Raw genomic sequence first — 16,682 nt, 5'->3', positions numbered from 1 at the left:
TTCCCCTGCAGCCTTTACAGCAGGCCAGGAAAAAACAATCCATGAAGAGACAAGAATGAAATTCAGCTCAACCCAATTTTATTGTATCCAGTGCTGGACCAGGACTTGTAGAGTCTGGCCCAGATCATTTTACTTTAGCACAGCACAAATGTATTCAGATAACTCAGCCCCGAGTGCACAACAATTTAAGACATGTTTACGTTGAGATTCCTTACAAAGTCCATCTGGCTTCTTTCACAAGAATGGGTACTGTTGATTCAGAGATAGTGCCCAAGATTTAGGGTCTAGGGAGCTTGTTTGAACTCAGCATAATGCTTATGGGTGTCGGGATTGGCCTGGCCTAAGTTAACATAGGAGTCACTAAGGCTGTTGTAAAGTATAAGTGGCCTCATTCCTGAGAGTAGGTTTATGGTCTAAAAGCAATGTTCAGGATTTAGGGGAAAGGTCTTGGACAAGTAAAAACATAAAGTCTGGGAGATAAGGCAGAGCCTGTCTCCTCAGACAGCAAAGGATCGCCAGGTTGTAAAACTGCATCATTCCTGGCGTTCCAGGAAGAGCAGCTGCGCACCTCATTCCATTGAAGAGGTGAGCTGTGTGTTGAGCTTTCCTGGCTCCTCCAGTGCTTATCTGTGTGCACAGGCCTTTTTGTCCTCCACAGACAACCTATAGGAGTCAACTCTGCCTCCATTCACCGTGAGATTCCTTGTGGGGTTTGTTGAAGTGTACTTACCTCCTGAGCCATCTTGCTGGTCCCTCAACATTTTGTATTTCATGTGGATAGGTGTTTTGCCTACATGCATGTATATGTACCATGTAGGTCAAGTGAAATGCTTGCATTTGTAAGCACGAGGACCTGAGTGTGGTGGTATCTGCTCACAATCCCAGCACTGTGTGAGTGGAATAGGTGGATCCCCGAGGCTTATATTTGTCATGTTCCAGGCCAGAGCACCCTGTGGGGGAAGGTTTGGAGAGCACAGAATTGTACATAGGCTTCCACAGGTGCACACAAAATCTCAACATGGGGAGATGGAAGTCGGAAGATTAGTAGTTCAAAGTCATCCTCAGCTGCTTAGTAAGATTGAGGCCAACCTAAGGGGCATGAGATTTTATCTCCTGAAAGAAAGGAAAGAAGGATGAAAGGAAAAACAAGAGGGAGGGAAGTAGGGAGAGAGATAAAAGAGGAAGAAAGGATTGGAGGGAGGGGTGCGAAGAGGTGTACAGGGTAGTCAGAAGCGGGTGTTGGATTCCCTGGAACCAGAGTTACAGGATGCTATGTGGGTGCTCTAAAACACTCTCCATACCGTGGAATATTTTAAATTCATTTATGAGTCACTGGGTAATGGTTTGCTTGAAGATTTGAAGTACTAAAATGGGAGACATTTTTATGAAATAATAGGCAAAGGATTCTTGTAATTTCTAGGCAATTTCCCTTGAAAACATTACCGTCTCAGGCATTCTTTCATTTTTCTTTTTTAGTAAATATACAAGTGATTTTCTCCCTTCTCCCATATGTTCTTGAGGGACTATGGGCTTCCCTATATGTAGTTCAGGTGTTCTGTGTTTATATGTTCATTTTGTGGAGCAGTAACATTGTTGACAAGGATTTTTATCAAAGAACAGAGTATACATAATACTACAGGATAGTGAGTGCACCCTCCCTTCCATGCTTTCTACCTACTCACCCCTTCTTCCTTCTCTCCCACCCTCCCTTCCTTCCCCAGTCCCGCCACTTAACTTTCTTGGGACAGGAAGTCAATTGGTCACTCCATGTAGTAGCTACTGTCATGCGTTTGAACTAGACACTCAAACTTGGTTAACACATGATGGTGACTGTTGGTGTTTCTTCAGGACATAGTCTCTTTGGTCCCACGTCTGCGGCATATCATCACTGTTGATGGGAAGCCTCCAACCTGGTCTGAGTTCCCCAAGGGCGTCATCGTACACACCATGGCTGCAGTGCAGGCTCTCGGAGTGAAGGCCAACGTGGGTATGTTGTGTGCTCATCATTCCGTGTGTGCATTCTCTGCTCCCCTTGTTCTCTAGAACCAACCAGAGGTTTGATCCTGGACTTAGATCACACATCAGCTTTCTAGACTGTCAACTGTAGAAACGGGATCTTCTACAAGTACTTTTATCTAGCCTTTAAAGAAAGACTGAAGGAAAATGCCAGCATTTCCTCATTACTGTTCTTTAAATGTTTGTCCCAGTATTGTTATCCCTCCTTATGTGTTGACTGTTGTTTATTTTGGTTGAATTATATAAATGAGTGAGAAGAAAATTGGTGATGTAGCTGAGTTCCTCAGAAGCGTATGTTTTTCTTTTCTTCAATATAGAAAACAAAGCTCACAGCAAGCCAGTGCCCTCAGACATTGCAGTAATCATGTATACAAGCGGGTCCACAGGGATTCCCAAGGGAGTCATGATCTCCCACAGCAACATCATTGCTGCTATAACTGGGATGGCGAGAAGGATTCCGAGTCTGGGGTATGTATGTCATGGTCAAAAAGTCACACTTGTAAAAAGGTTTATTTTAAAGTGTACGTGTGTGCATGTGTCTGCCCATCCCTGCCCATGAAGCTGGAGCTGTGAGTGCCCAGCAGAGGTGCTGAGAACCAGACTGAGGTAGCCTGAGTTGTTAACTGCTGAGCCATCTCTCCAGCCTCTCAAAGTAGTTACAATCAAGTAATTTTAAATGATAGTTCAGTGGTTGATATTTTAACGATGCAAAGTTCAACTGACTTTGTAGTTTTTTAAATACCCTAAATTTAAATTGTTTCAGTCAGGTAGGATTGCTTCCTGATGTACATAGTCATTTTTATATGTTAAGTGCAGTCCTGGTGGGCAGAGAGGTATTCATAGTCAGCTGACTGGATTCTGGGAGTGGGGTGGGCAGAGAAATGACCGAGGGAACCAGACGGGGTGAGAGGAGTTGAGACGGTACTTCAGAGATGAAATCTGTCCTGATGCCTGAGCTGGGACACTGCTCTGCTCTTCTCTTGCCCTTATGCACAGACAGACAGACAGACATTCAGACACATGCACTTAGCTGTGGGACTGAGTTCAGGAGTAGAGCTGGACGCAGCAGCACTTTCCCTGTGGACTTTCCTTAGTTGCTCTTCACGTTGTAGATGCAGGGCCATTTCTTGAAAACTGGGCGAATGCACATATTGTCTTGCATACGAAGGACCCATCTCCTGGAACAGGCATCTGTTCTGTGAGTGTCACAGTAAGGTGCCCACCATCTCAAAAGGCCATCTCCTATGGTGACATCCTGCCGTTGAAAAGACCCACTAAGTAGGCCCTTCTTTTGCCTTAGCACTCTGCTTCTGCAAGAGACCACATTCTGAAAGTGCCTACTTGTGTGTTTTTGGATTGAACTGTAGTTTTTTTTTTTTTGTCTGTCTTATCTGCACCCTATCAGCAGGGAGCTTCGATGGGTGCATAACGGTTCCTCTGTGTATCTGGAAGCCTGCTGTGTGCAGGAGAACTCCTTCACTGTTGCTTTTATCTGTCTTTTCTTTCAGAGAGGAAGATGTATACATTGGATATTTGCCCCTGGCCCATGTTCTAGAATTAAGTGCTGAGCTTGTGTGTCTTTCTCATGGATGCCGAATTGGCTACTCTTCACCACAGACTTTAGCAGATCAGGTAAATTAAGTATTTGTGGTTTGAAATACTAAAACATATTTTTAACATTTCTTTTCCTATCAGTTTATAATATATTGTTTATTATTATTATTATTATTATTATTATTATTATTATTATTATTATTATCATCATCATTATTGGTTTTTCGAGACAAGGTTTCTCTGTGTAGCTTTGGGAGCCTATTTTGGAACTTGCTCTGTAGACCAGGCTGGCCTCGAACTCACAGATCCACTTACCTCTGCCTCCCAAGTGCTTGGATTAAAGACATGCGCCACCACCGCCTGGCCTTGTTAATTATTTTGAAATAGACCTTTTAGAATATAAATACATTGAAAGGATAAGTTTATCTTATTCTTAGCTTTTGAGCTAAGAATGCCATCAAGTTTTTAAGTTAGATTTTGTTGTTGTTTTTGGTTTCAAGACAAGATTTCTTTATGTAGCCTTGGCTGTCCTAGAACTTGCTCTGTAGATCATGCTGGCCTTAAACTCACAGAGATCTGCCTGCCTCTGCCTCTCTTGTGCTGGGGTTAAATGATTGCACCACTACCGCCTGACTAAAGTGAAAGATCTTTATATAGGTGATTTTTTTATGTTTTGTAGTCTACAAAAATAAAAAAAGGAAGCAAAGGGGACACATCCATGTTGAAGCCAACGCTGATGGCCGCTGTCCCGGTAAGAACTGCCTGTTGTTCAGTACTGAGCGGTCCAGAAGTGCTGTCTGTCAGCCACGGGTCATGGAGTGATAATTGTGACTCTGTTTACTTAGAGTTTTTAGTTAGTTCTGATAGACCGTATCGTGAACATCACTTAGTATCTTGGCAGTAAGGTGCCTGAGTGGGTAAAGTGCTTGTTATACAAATCTGAGGACCTGAATTCAGTTCCTAGAACCCACATAATGGTGAAAGAGGAGACTCAACTCTGTATAGTTGTCCTCTGACCCCCTCTACATACGCACCATGGCACATGGACCCCAAAAACTGCCCTATATCATATATATGATAATTAGAAGTATTAATCCTAAAATATGAAGATTGCTTATATAATTAATGAACTTGTTTATACATCTAGGAAATCATGGATCGGATCTACAAAAATGTGATGAATAAAGTGAATGAAATGAATAGTTTTCAACGAAACTTGTTTATTTTGGCCTATAATTACAAGATGGAACAGATTTCAAAAGGGTGTAGTACTCCACTGTGTGACCGGTGAGTAAAGCCACTTCTCTGTTAACGCCAGTTCACTTAGACAGCCCAGGGAAGTGAGGCATAAATAAGTAGTACGTTTACTTTAGCATGGGTGTGATGGCACAAGACCTGAAATTTGGGAAGTGAGGGAGGAGTATCTAGAGCCCAAGGCTGAGGGCTGCAGATGTCATTCAGCATTACCGCAGAAAGGATGGACTACACCGCCACCTTCTGGCCTCTATGTGTGGGCACACACGATCTTAAAAAAAGTCCAAGGCTAGCCTGGGCTCCGTAGCAACCCATTTTGGGCTGTGTGGCAAGAAATTCATTTGGAAAGTCAAAGGGACTGTAACAATCCATCCTGCATAAGAACTGGAAAATCTTTTTCAGTTATCATTTTTCTGTGTTTAATATTGTACTTATATTTTTAAAGACATAAGTTTCAAAACTATTTTATAATGTATTTGGATGTGCATATTGCTGAAAATTATCAACAATAATTTTTAAAAGATTTTTTTTCCATACACTTCACCTATATTTTATAGTGTTAATAGAGTAGTACTAAATAGTTTGAAAATTATAAAGTGAAAATAGGTTTTTTGTTTGTTTTCCAAGACAGGGTTGGCTGTCCTGGTGGAAATTACTCTGTAGATCAGGCTGGCCTTGAACTCACGGAGATCTGCCTGCTGTTGCCTCCCAAGTGCTGGGAATAAAGGCGTGTGCCACCACCACCTGCCTATATGTTTAATTTTTTTTTTTTTTTTTTGGATTGGGAATATAAAGATAGTTTTCCGATGCCTTACATTATCTATTTTAGGAAGATATGTAGGTTGAAAATGGAAAATCTGATACATTATTTTTCTTTTTGAAGATAGGATCTCCCTTCTGAGTGCTCAGCTTAAGAGACTGGATAGTTCACTTGGCAGAGCATCAGTCTTAAGGTGTATGCCACCAATCCTGGCTTAATTCAACTAATAAAATGATTGCCACATATCTACATCCTTTTCAAATTGTTAACATAGCCTTGGAGCCTAATCCTAGGGTGTGCTTCTCGGTAAGGAGTACCACCACTAAGCTACATTCCCAGCCTCCAGCCTCGCCTCTTACTTGAGTGTGTCAGAAACATATCAAATAGATATTTGAAATACTTTCTTTTCAAAATTTGTCATATTTTTAAAACTATAATAAACATTTCAAAGCTTGTATTAGAGTTTTAAAGAGATTGCTATATAGAAAATATGCATAAGCTGGATGGTGGTGGGGCACACCTTTAATCCCAGCACTCGGGAGGTAGAGCCAGGAGGATCTCTGTGAGTTTAAGGCCAGCCTGGTCTACAGAGCAAGATTCAGGACATGCACCAAAACTACACAGAGAAACCCTGTCTCGAAACAAACAAACAAAAAAAGCATAAATTTCTAATGAATAAATACAAGCAGAGAATTAACTTGCTTTTAATAAATTATTTGAAGATGCGATATATGCATTTATCATAACAAATTCTCTGATCATTAAAAAATCTATTACTATAAACAATTAAATATGCCAGTTTTATATTTGATTAGTACATGCAAAATAACTGAGAGGAAATGACATTTTCTTTGCTGCTTGTACCATTGATATTTAAGACAGAATTGCTTAAGATAATATCTTTAATTGACTGTATCATTTTGATTACTTAATCTCAAAAACTCCATATAACAAAACAGAGAGATTAAAGATTTGGAAAATCTCATTCTGTTGGCTTAGTTACTTTTCTGTATATGTAAAGGCACATGGCCAAGGCAGTTTATAAAAGAAAGCATGTAATTGGGCCTTGCTTACAGTTTTAGAGGGTGTAGTCCATGGCCACCTTAGCAGGGAGCACAGCAGCAGGCAGGCAGGCACCCACTGGTCACTGGGACAGTAGCCGAGAGCTCACATCCTAATCTGAAGGCAGTAGGTGGAGGAGCCCCCTGGGAATGGTGCTAATCCTCCTAGGAACCAGACGTTCAAGTATCTGAGCTTGTGCAGCCCATTTACATTTAGATTACCACTCTGCTTTAAAACGTCTTAGAGTTTTCTATTGATATTTTTAGCTTTGTTTTCCGGAATGTTCGAAAGCTGCTGGGTGGAAATATTCGTCTTTTATTGTGTGGTGGTGCTCCACTCTCTGCAAAGACGCAGCGATTCATGAATATCTGTTTCTGCTGTCCTGTTGGCCAAGGGTATGGACTCACGGAATCAACTGGGGCCGGAACGATTACAGAAGGTAGGCGCTGTCATCTGAGATGTCCCCTGTGTGCCCAGCCGAGGCTGGAGTACAGCATAGCTTCCCGCCGCCCCCCAATTTGATTTGAATTGTTTTGTAAAAATGCACGAACAATCAAGCTTTCGAAGTTTTAAATAATAGAATGGTGATTAACTCTGGGTACTGTAATTATTGATAGATATTCATCTACTAGAGCTTTTCGTATTATATATTGTCATATGATATTGAATATTCTGGGAAAGAAGTTTTCCAAGAAACATTGTTTTGTATACATTTATTTTGTCCCAGCAGTTATATAGACTAGTGTTTTGTTTTTGTTTTCTAGTCATTTGGGTAGCACAGCTCAGACTTAGAATTGTTTATGGGACTATATATGTGTAGAGAGAAACTGGAGGCAGGTCTAGACATTGCTGGAGCTTACCCCAGTGAGGTGGTAAGTAGTGTGGAGGGGACTCCACTACCCTCAGTGCTTCAGGTGGACCCAGCATGCTCTTGGGGATGGGGGCGGCTATCTAAGGTTTAGGATAAATCGTTATTTTAAATCACTTAGGAAAAGGAAGGACTTGATTAACTAGCCTTCAAATACTTTTTCTTCTTAGTGTGGGACTACAATACCGGCCGAGTGGGAGCACCATTAGTTTGCTGTGAAATCAAATTGAAGAACTGGGAGGAAGGTAACAGCTTCCTTTAGTCACAGTACATTAACTTGTGTAAGACGGAAATGAGAAATGCACTCTATTTCCTTTTGTTGCATAGTTTAGAATGTAAAATTCTAAGTGTTCATTCTGTTGATTATATTACCTGTGTTTTATCTAGAGCTTAGTAGTTGTACTTAATTTGCAAGCTTTAGAACTGATTCTGAAGAAAATTCTATTATTTTGCTTACGTGCGTGCGTGCGTGCGTGCGTGTGTGTGTGTGTGTGTGTGTGTGTGTGTGTTCATGTGTGTGGAGGCTAGATATCAGTCTTGGGTGTCATTCTTCAGGAGCCTTGTCTACCTTATTTTCTGAAACCGAGACTGTGGGTTAGGCTAGACTGGCCGGCCAGTGAGCCCCAGGAATCTGTCTGCCTCCTGAGGCCTGAGATGACAAGCCTATGCACCATGCCTGCCTTTTTAAATAGGATTTTAGGCAGTTGACCCCAGGTCTTCTACTTGCACAGTAAGCTCTCTACTGACTCAGCAGTCTCCCTAGTCCTTGCTTATCATTTTATTACATAAATTACATAAAGTAAAAATGATAGCCGTGCTAAGTGAATAGTGTAACTAAGTCAGGAGAGCCAACAAGATGACTCATCAGGTAAAAAAGCACTTGTCTCTGGTGCTCCAGACCCGAGTTCAGTCCTTAGAGCCCACATGGTTGTAAAGTAGAATTCACTGACTAAGTTGTTCTCTCACCTTTACACACATGCTGCAGTTTATGTATGTACACATAATGCACACGTGCGCGCGCACACACAGAGTCACATGGCGGGTAGGGGAGACGGGAGGGAGAAGAATATAAAAGAGTGGTCATAATTTTACTCTGTAGAAGAAAAAAACCACATTTCATATGGATTTTTGTTACTTTTTCCTTTTCCCTGTGGGCTTCAAAGTTTTTTTTGTTTTTTTTTGTTTTTTTTAAGGAAAAATTGCACTATAATTCTTTTAAGTTTGTTGTTTATTCTATTTAAAATAAAAATCACTGTAAAATGTTTGTCATATCAAAGCATATAGATTATCTGTGATTTATTGGGACATCACCTTTCTATAGATTCTAAGGTTCTTATAAAATTTCCTCATCTTTTTTTGCAGAATTTAGAAAAATATTCAATGAAGTTTAAGCTCAGAATTGTTCTGAAATTATTTGAAAGAACAAACGTCTAAGTATATAATAGTGTGATTTTATGAAGGGATTTGTTGTATTCTTTTATCATTTTGCTAGCATGATGGAGTATAAACTTTGTAATTATTTTTTTTTCCCCCTTCATTCCTTTTTTTTTTTTTTTGAGACAGGATTTCTTTGTGTAACAGCCCTGCTTGTCCTGGTATTCACTCTGCAGCTCAGGCTGGCCTTGAACTCACAGAGATCTGCCTGTGTCTGTCTCTGAAATGCTGGGATTAAAGGCTTAAGACACCACTGCCTGGCTAAAACTTTGTAATTATTTTATATAGTAGGTGGAGAGTGCTGAAATTTAGAATGTACTTTTTTCTTGGAATAGTAGCTTAAGAGCATGGTTACTTAATATTGAACAACTGAGCTTGTCTCTAGCTTATTGTTAAGGTTTAGCCACAGTGTCTACTTCATTGTTCTTGGGACTCTAATTGGTTAAAAGAAGATGTGTACTTTGAAACTAATAGTTTTGAATTTTTTTGTAATACCTCTGTTTTATTTAGGTGGCTATTTTAATACTGATAAACCACATCCCAGAGGTGAAATCCTTATTGGTGGCCAAAATGTGACAATGGGGTACTACAAAAATGAAGCAAAAACAAATACTGATTTCTTTGAAGATGAAAATGGACAGCGGTGGCTCTGCACTGGAGACATTGGAGAGTTCGACCCTGATGGTTGTCTGAAGATTATTGGTGAGTTTAGTCCATCCTTTTTTTTTTTTTTTTTTTTTTTTTTTTTGGGACCCCCCCCCCCTTACAGATGCTTGTGAGCCACCATGTGGGTGCTGGGAATGTCCTCTGTCAGAGCAGTACATGATCTTAAAAGCTGAGCCATCCTCAGGCCCTGAATTCTTTCTTGAAAGTGAGTATTTCTCAGATGCCTTTACAAAGAGGTGCCCGTGTTTAGAGAGACTCTTTAACAGTGAAGGAGCTTATCTCTGTAATAATAGGGCGGGCTCTTATATCATCCTCCAAATACAACATTTTAAAGAGGGACCAAGTGTTCCTAAAGCTTGACACATTCTGGATGAGGTTGTAAAAGCTATTTAGCCACAGATTTGTAACATGGTTTGTGTAGATACTGATATCACTAAAGTCCAAGTTAGTGCACTAGGGAGTTTTACTGGATTTAGAGGAAGGAGTGTGGGTGAATGGGTGATGGATTACTTACCAAAGCAGGAATGACTCAAAAACAGGTGCATCAACAGAGGTCCACCCTAGCATGAGTGAGAGCTCACAACAGCTGGGACTCAGGAGCTTCCTGCATGGCTTTGCTGGCAGATTGACAAGTTGAAGAGGTCTCTTCTTGGCAACTCAGTTGGCCTAAGCCTCCTCTGGGCAACTTGGCTTATCTGAGAGTGTCTCTTAGTAGCCTTTACTGCTTAAATAAGCAGCAGGAGTGAGGAGTCTAGTAAATCAGGGACTTCCCAGAGCAGTGGTTCTCAACCTTCCTAATGCTGTGACCCTTGATACAGTTCCTCATGTTGTGACCCCCAACCATAAAATTATTCCATTGCTACTTCATAACTGCAGTTTTGCTACTGCTATGAATCAGAATGTAAATATCTGTTTTCTGATGGTCTTATGCAACCCCTGTGAAAGGGTTGTTTGACCTCCCCCCAGTGGTCGCAACCCACAAGTTCAGAACTGTTCTAGAGCCTACCTTTGTAACGTCTGAGTCTTGAGGCCCTTCCCTGCAGGATGGAAAGTTTCATTGAATGCTTTATCTTGTAGGAAATTTCTGCACAACACCTGGTCATAACTTGAAGGCCAGAAGGGTATCAGAGGCTTCCTTTCCATCAGCTCTGCATCCCTAGTTCATGTACAACTTACAGAGATGTGCCTCAAAATCTTTCTGTCTGTCTTTCCACACTTACAGGCCGGGCCTGTGCCTTCTGCCACCCTCTTGTGAGGACTTCCTTTCTGCCTCTGTGCACCTCTCCAACCCTTTTGCTTCCACCATGCAGTGGGGAAACCTCATTGTTCTCAGAAACCTTGAATGGCTGCTAGAAGTTGAGTTCAAGATATGTTTTTACACAACCATCATTCGCCTCCCTGCCTCTTTTGAATTCTTTCCCTCCTCTTTTATGCTTTAGTGATGATTCGCTGACATGGCCCTTGCCAGTGCTATTCCACCTGGGTACTTCTTACTCTTGTCAGTCAAACTCAGGCCCCACTTGTAAGAATTCCTTCCAATCACGGGTTGGCTGTGCTGTGTGGAATGCTGTTTTTGTGTTATTTTTCTCTCTGGGTAGTATGAGTTTGCCCACTGCCTTGCACGGCTGCTTTACCTGCTGGGTACTAACGAGTGCCAGGAGCATATTGGCTCAGTAGAATATATTGAAGTCCTCAGGATGATGTCCCTTAAGTATAACTTTTTCCACTAAAGAATTTATTTAATTGTAGAAAATTAGGGTCTGATTTTATTAATGTAATGTAACTTTAGGGCAACCATCAATGCTTAGTTGAGAAGTTTTAAATAACTCGATGACAGTATTTCTATGTGCTTAAGTGTGGTGGTAATCTAATTGTACTGAAATATTATTTTGATTGTATGTTAATAAAGTTGTCTGGGGGTCAGAGCTATTAGAGCCATAGCAAGAGTGTGGCGGTGGTGGCACACGCCTTTAATCCCATAAGATCTCTGTGTGTTCAGGGTCAGAGCTATTAGAGCCATAGCAAGAGTGTGGCGGTGGTGGCACACGCCTTTAATCCCATCAGATCTCTGTGTGTTCAGGGTCAGAGCTATTAGAGCCATAGCAAGAGTGTGGCGGTGGTGGCACACGCCTTTAATCCCATAAGATCTCTGTGTGTTCAGGGATACAGTCAGCATTGGAGACATATACCTTTAAGACCTAGGGGGCTGTACATTCAGACAGTGACGAGGCAGTCATGTGTTTGGGTTTACAACCAATGAGAAGGCAGAACGACATACTATAAAAAAACAAACCGACAGGAAGTAGGTCTCTTTCCGCGAAGCTGGGACAGCAGAAGGAAGGGTGAGATTTAGCTCTGAGCTCTGACCTCTCGACTTTCTCTTTTACATTGTTTCTGTGTTTCTTATTTAATAAGACGGTTGGTTGCATCTACACTTAAGGTGTTCCGTATTGTTCTCAATGTTTCTGCCTTTGTTCTGTGCAGATCGTAAAAAGGACCTTGTGAAACTACAGGCAGGAGAGTATGTTTCTCTTGGGAAAGTAGAGGCAGCTTTGAAGAACCTCCCATTAATAGATAACATCTGTGCGTATGCAAACAGGTAAGCACATGGAGTCTGGGCAGAGTGTATAGGAGTTGATGCGTGTGCCATGAGCAGTTTGCAGCCCATATGAACTGCTTGTGAGATCACTCTGGGAACTCTTGTGATTCATGGACCCCCAGCTAGTGAGCTGGCACTTCCTTCCCTGTGGTGCTCTCCTCTTCTTCTTCTGTGTTTGTGCGCTGCTTTCCATCTCTCTGTAAGTGTCCTGAGTGACAGAGTTTAGGAAAGTAAATTCTTCTTCCTGCTGCCTTCCCTGCACAGGGAAGCTTCGCAGACCCAATCAGAGACAAGGGGAATAAGCAGTGTCTTCCTGCAGGCCCGCCTTTCCTTCTTCCTGACGTCTGGCCGTGGCTAACCACAGCCTCACAGCCCATGGTAGCATTGGCAGCAGGGAATGGAAGTTTATGTTTAGGAGCCCAGAGCTGTGTTGAGAAGTGTGATGGAGAGTAGACCTGACTACAGAAATTACAGAAATTGTAATGACGTGACAATTGCAAAGTTACAAAGAATTGTAATCAAGTGACAGTTCTCCAGTGATCATGGTTCCTTACCTGTGGGTAAGCCTAGAAACCTGTCTGTAGCAGTTGATACAGTTATGGGTGTCATAGGAAAATCAACTTAGAAGTAGACCTCGGGGTGTACCCCAAGTAGTAGTTAAGCTTCTGGTGGAGTAGTTAGTTGTCTTCTGAAATAAATAACTGGGACAAGAAATGTTTCAGATTTTGGAGATGTGGATTTTGTGATTTGGACAGGGTCTCTCTACATAGCCCTGACTGTCTTGGAACTCACTGTGTAGTCTAGGCCACCTTTGACCTACCTGCCTCTGCCTCCCAAGTGCTGTTGGAATTAATGGCATGCACTACCACACCCATTCCAAGATGGTGGATTCTTAAAATACTTGTCTAGACTTGACCAGTTAGCACATGGGCTCATCAGTGACTCTGCACTGTAATCAGCCATTGTTCCTTCAGCATTCAGAGCTGGGTTTTATTTATTTAAGAATAACTCCAAACCTGGCAGTGGTGACACACACTTTAATCCCAATACTAGGGAGGCAGAGGCAGGTGAATCTCTGAATTCCAGGCCAGCCTGCTTTACAAAGTGAGTTCCAGGACAGCCAGAGCTATTACACAAAGAAACCCTGTCTGAAAAAACAAACAAACAAACAAAAAAAAACAAAAACACAACAAAAAACTCCAAATGTTTTCTCTCTTCATGATGCTGTTATTTTTTCAGGTTCAGGCTGGCTTTGAATTCATGGCAGTCCTCTGTCTTAGCCTCTCTGGGGCAGGGTCCACAGGCTTTCTGCCCAGCAAGCATACTGTTTTATACTGTTGTCTGTTTTTCAAAACAATGTCTGTCTTTGTGTATACCAAGTTCCTTTGGTAATACAAATTCTTCATCAGAAGAAAATGAGCATCTTTGAAGGACTCCCTTCTTCCTTTCCTTCTTCCTTCCCTCCCTCCCTCCCTCCCCCCTCATTCCTTCCTTCCCTTTGTCAAGGCAGGGTTTCTCTGAGTAGTCTTGGGTGTCGTGAACTCACTCTGTAGACCAGGCTGCCTGCTTCTTCCTCCTGAGTGGATAAAAGGCATGCGCCACCATACCTGGCTCATCACAAGATTTTGACTTATTGCTACATTTTTTTAGAAACGTAATTTACAGGTTTTGCTTTTCTTATCTTGTTTCCAAGAATTTACTGATCATTTCAAAGAATTGGGAAGAGATTTAATTTTCCTTTAAAAATGTGTACATTACATTACTTATAATAGTTAGGCACACTTAGAATTTATGAAGTTTACTTGTAGTGAACTCTGCCAGAGCCCTCAAATGTACTAAGTAGTGAGAGGCATTGCATGAGAAGTGTGACGATAGTTTTTAATGTCTGTTTGTAGTTTTTTCCAATATTAACGCGCTGGCTACAGAGCGCCAAGGTAATGGGTTACATTAGTGAGCACTAAAGTTACCCTTTCTGTGTTTCAGTTACCATTCCTACGTAATTGGATTTGTTGTGCCAAATCAAAAGGAACTCACGGAGCTAGCTAGAACGAAAGGATTTGAAGGGACTTGGGAAGAGCTGTGTAATAGCAGTGAGATGGAAAATGAGGTCCTTAAAGTGCTTTCTGAAGCTGCTACTTCAGGTGAGTGTTCTGGTAAACTGATTTCTTAGAACTGAAATGTGAAAAAAAAATATGTATTTATTTAACTTGTTATGTAATAAGGGCTGAAATGCAGCCTTTTCAGGCCTCTTTGCAGGACATTGAAGTATTTGCTTCTACTAAACTGATTTTTGTTTGTTTTTTTTTTTTTGTTTTTCGAGACAGGGTTTCTCTGTGTAGCTTTTGTGCCTTTCCTGGAACTCACTTGGTAGCCCAGGCTGGCCTTGAACTCACAGAGATCCGCCTGCCTCTGCCTCCCGAGTGCTGGGATTAAAGGCGTGCGCCACCAACGCCCGGCTGTTTTTGTTTTTTTGAGACAGGGTTTCTCTGTATAGCCCTGGCTCTCCTGCATCTCACTCTAGTCCAGGCTGTCCTTGAAATCACAAAGACCTTTCTACCTCTGCTTCCCAAAAGTGCTGGGATTAAAGGTGTATGCCATCACTGCCTGGTCCTAAACTTATTTTTAAAAATAAGTTTAAAAAAGTTTCTAATTTTCTTTTAATATGTGTGCACGGCACTTTTATAATATGTAATATGGAATTTATCAGTGTCTTAGTGTCTTCCTTTTCTATTGCTGTAATAAAATACCCAGGAAAAAGGAGGAAAAAGCAACTTAAGAGAGTCTGTTTTGGCTCACAGTTCAGTTCAACTTTAATTATCCTGTCTACCTTTTACCTTTGGGATTTTTCATTTTCTTACTTCTGTAATCTTACTTTCACTCTTACTCCATGGTGGCTGGGTGGCTAGCCCCTAACATCTTGCTCCTTCTTTTCCTCCCAGATTTCTCCTTCTATTTTCTCTGCCTGCCAGCCCCGCATATCCTCTCTCCTGCCTTGCTATTGACCATTCAGTTCTTTATTAGAGTCAGGTGTTTTAGACAGGCAAAGTAACACAGCTTCACAGAGTTAAACAAATGCAACATAAACAAAAATAACACACCCTAAGAATAACAAAATAACACACCTCTCCTCACACTCCCTTTCTCACTTGCATATTCTTATATCATTTATTTAGTTTATTCTCCTGTGGATAAATTAATTTGTGAAATGGTTTTTGCTATTATAGTTCTCATGTGTCAAAAACTTGTACGTTTGAAGCTCAGAAGTGAGACAGATACTGGTGGGTTGCTTGTTTTGGTGGGTATGCCTCGAAGAACTGTCCTGTTTGCTGAGAGCGTTGACTGTGTTTCTAATGAGTGTGCATTCTTATTGTTGTATTTTCCTTTGTTTTCATCATCTCAGCAAGTCTGCAAAAGTTTGAAATTCCAGTGAAAATTCGTTTGAGCCCTGACCCATGGACTCCTGAAACTGGTCTGGTGACGGATGCCTTCAAGTTGAAACGCAAAGAGCTTAAAACACACTACCAGGCAGACATTGAGCGGATGTATGGGAGAAAATAATTGGTTCCGGCATCAGTTTGCTAAAGTGAGCTCAGATCAAATAGGAAAATACTTGAAATGTGTGTCTCTGGCCAAGGCGAACTCCAGGCCTCATACTCCCCCAGCTGTTACTTCTCACTCCATCACCATTTTTAACGGACAGGGTTAGTAAAATGTTAAGACAGCAAACCTGTGTCTGTCTGTTTCTTCCCCTCCTCCAGTTTGCTTCGGCATCCACGACTGTGTTTGTCAATAGGAGAATTTTTCGGAATCATACTGGGGAAGCAGTGATTTTAAAACCTCAAGTTTTTAAACATGATTTATATGTTCTGTACAATTGTTCAGTTTGTAACTTTTTAAAGTTTGGATGTATAGAAGGATAAATAGGAAATATAAAAATTGGTTATTTGGGGGGCTTTTTTACTTATTGTATTTAAAAATAAAAGGGTATCAATGTGAAATTATGTAAATTTTAAATGCTTATGAATCAAGTCACTGTTGAACAAAAGATTTGTTGCTGTGTAATTATTGTCTTGTATGCATTTGAGAGAAATAAATATACTCAGACTTATGTTTTAAGAAATTGAGACCTTGTGAATACCTGCCTGACACCATTGGTTTTGTACGCTTATTTTTACTTATGTCTACTGGGAAGACAGTTGGGTTGGCGCTGCATGAAATGAAGTAGCAGGAGAGCGACGGAGTTCAGTGACAAGGCCGGCATACTTCAGGGCCTGACGTCAGCACGGTCAGTGCTTGTCACGTGGCTTCCCAGCCTCACGACTAGACTGGGCACAGTCTGAATGACAGTGCAATCTCACAAGGAAAGGACGGAGCTGTGTGTGCTGACACTGGCAGCATACGCCTTTAAACCAGCACTTGGAGGCAGATGCAGGCGGATATGTATAAGAGCAGTCTGATCTCCATAGAAC

At 41.4% G+C, this 16,682-nt stretch overlaps 1 protein-coding gene across 4 annotated transcripts in view; it reads left to right on the top strand.

Annotated features, from left to right (window-relative positions):
* Window positions 1–16,361, top strand: part of Acsl3 (acyl-CoA synthetase long chain family member 3) — a 56,820-nt gene extending 40,459 nt beyond the window's left edge. For 2 of the 4 annotated variants that reach the window (XM_028884094.2, XM_037210241.1), the window contains exons 5-15: window positions 1,849–1,987; window positions 2,334–2,484; window positions 3,525–3,648; window positions 4,250–4,321; window positions 4,718–4,857; window positions 6,913–7,085; window positions 7,685–7,759; window positions 9,459–9,650; window positions 12,099–12,213; window positions 14,197–14,354; window positions 15,614–16,361. In XM_028884094.2, the coding sequence (XP_028739927.1) occupies window positions 1,849–1,987; window positions 2,334–2,484; window positions 3,525–3,648; window positions 4,250–4,321; window positions 4,718–4,857; window positions 6,913–7,085; window positions 7,685–7,759; window positions 9,459–9,650; window positions 12,099–12,213; window positions 14,197–14,354; window positions 15,614–15,771 (1,497 nt within the window). In that variant the 3' untranslated portion in view covers window positions 15,772–16,361. The remainder of the gene's footprint in view (window positions 1–1,848; window positions 1,988–2,333; window positions 2,485–3,524; window positions 3,649–4,249; window positions 4,322–4,717; window positions 4,858–6,912; window positions 7,086–7,684; window positions 7,760–9,458; window positions 9,651–12,098; window positions 12,214–14,196; window positions 14,355–15,613) is intronic. The other 2 variants (XM_037210240.1, XM_028884093.2) reach the window with 1 other exon arrangement.
* Window positions 16,362–16,682: the final 321 nt, after the last annotated feature.

This window comes from Peromyscus leucopus, chromosome 13 (genome assembly GCF_004664715.2).
Source record: "Peromyscus leucopus breed LL Stock chromosome 13, UCI_PerLeu_2.1, whole genome shotgun sequence".
Taxonomy (NCBI): domain Eukaryota; kingdom Metazoa; phylum Chordata; class Mammalia; order Rodentia; family Cricetidae; genus Peromyscus; species Peromyscus leucopus.
This window is presented reverse-complemented; position numbering and strand designations above follow the sequence as displayed.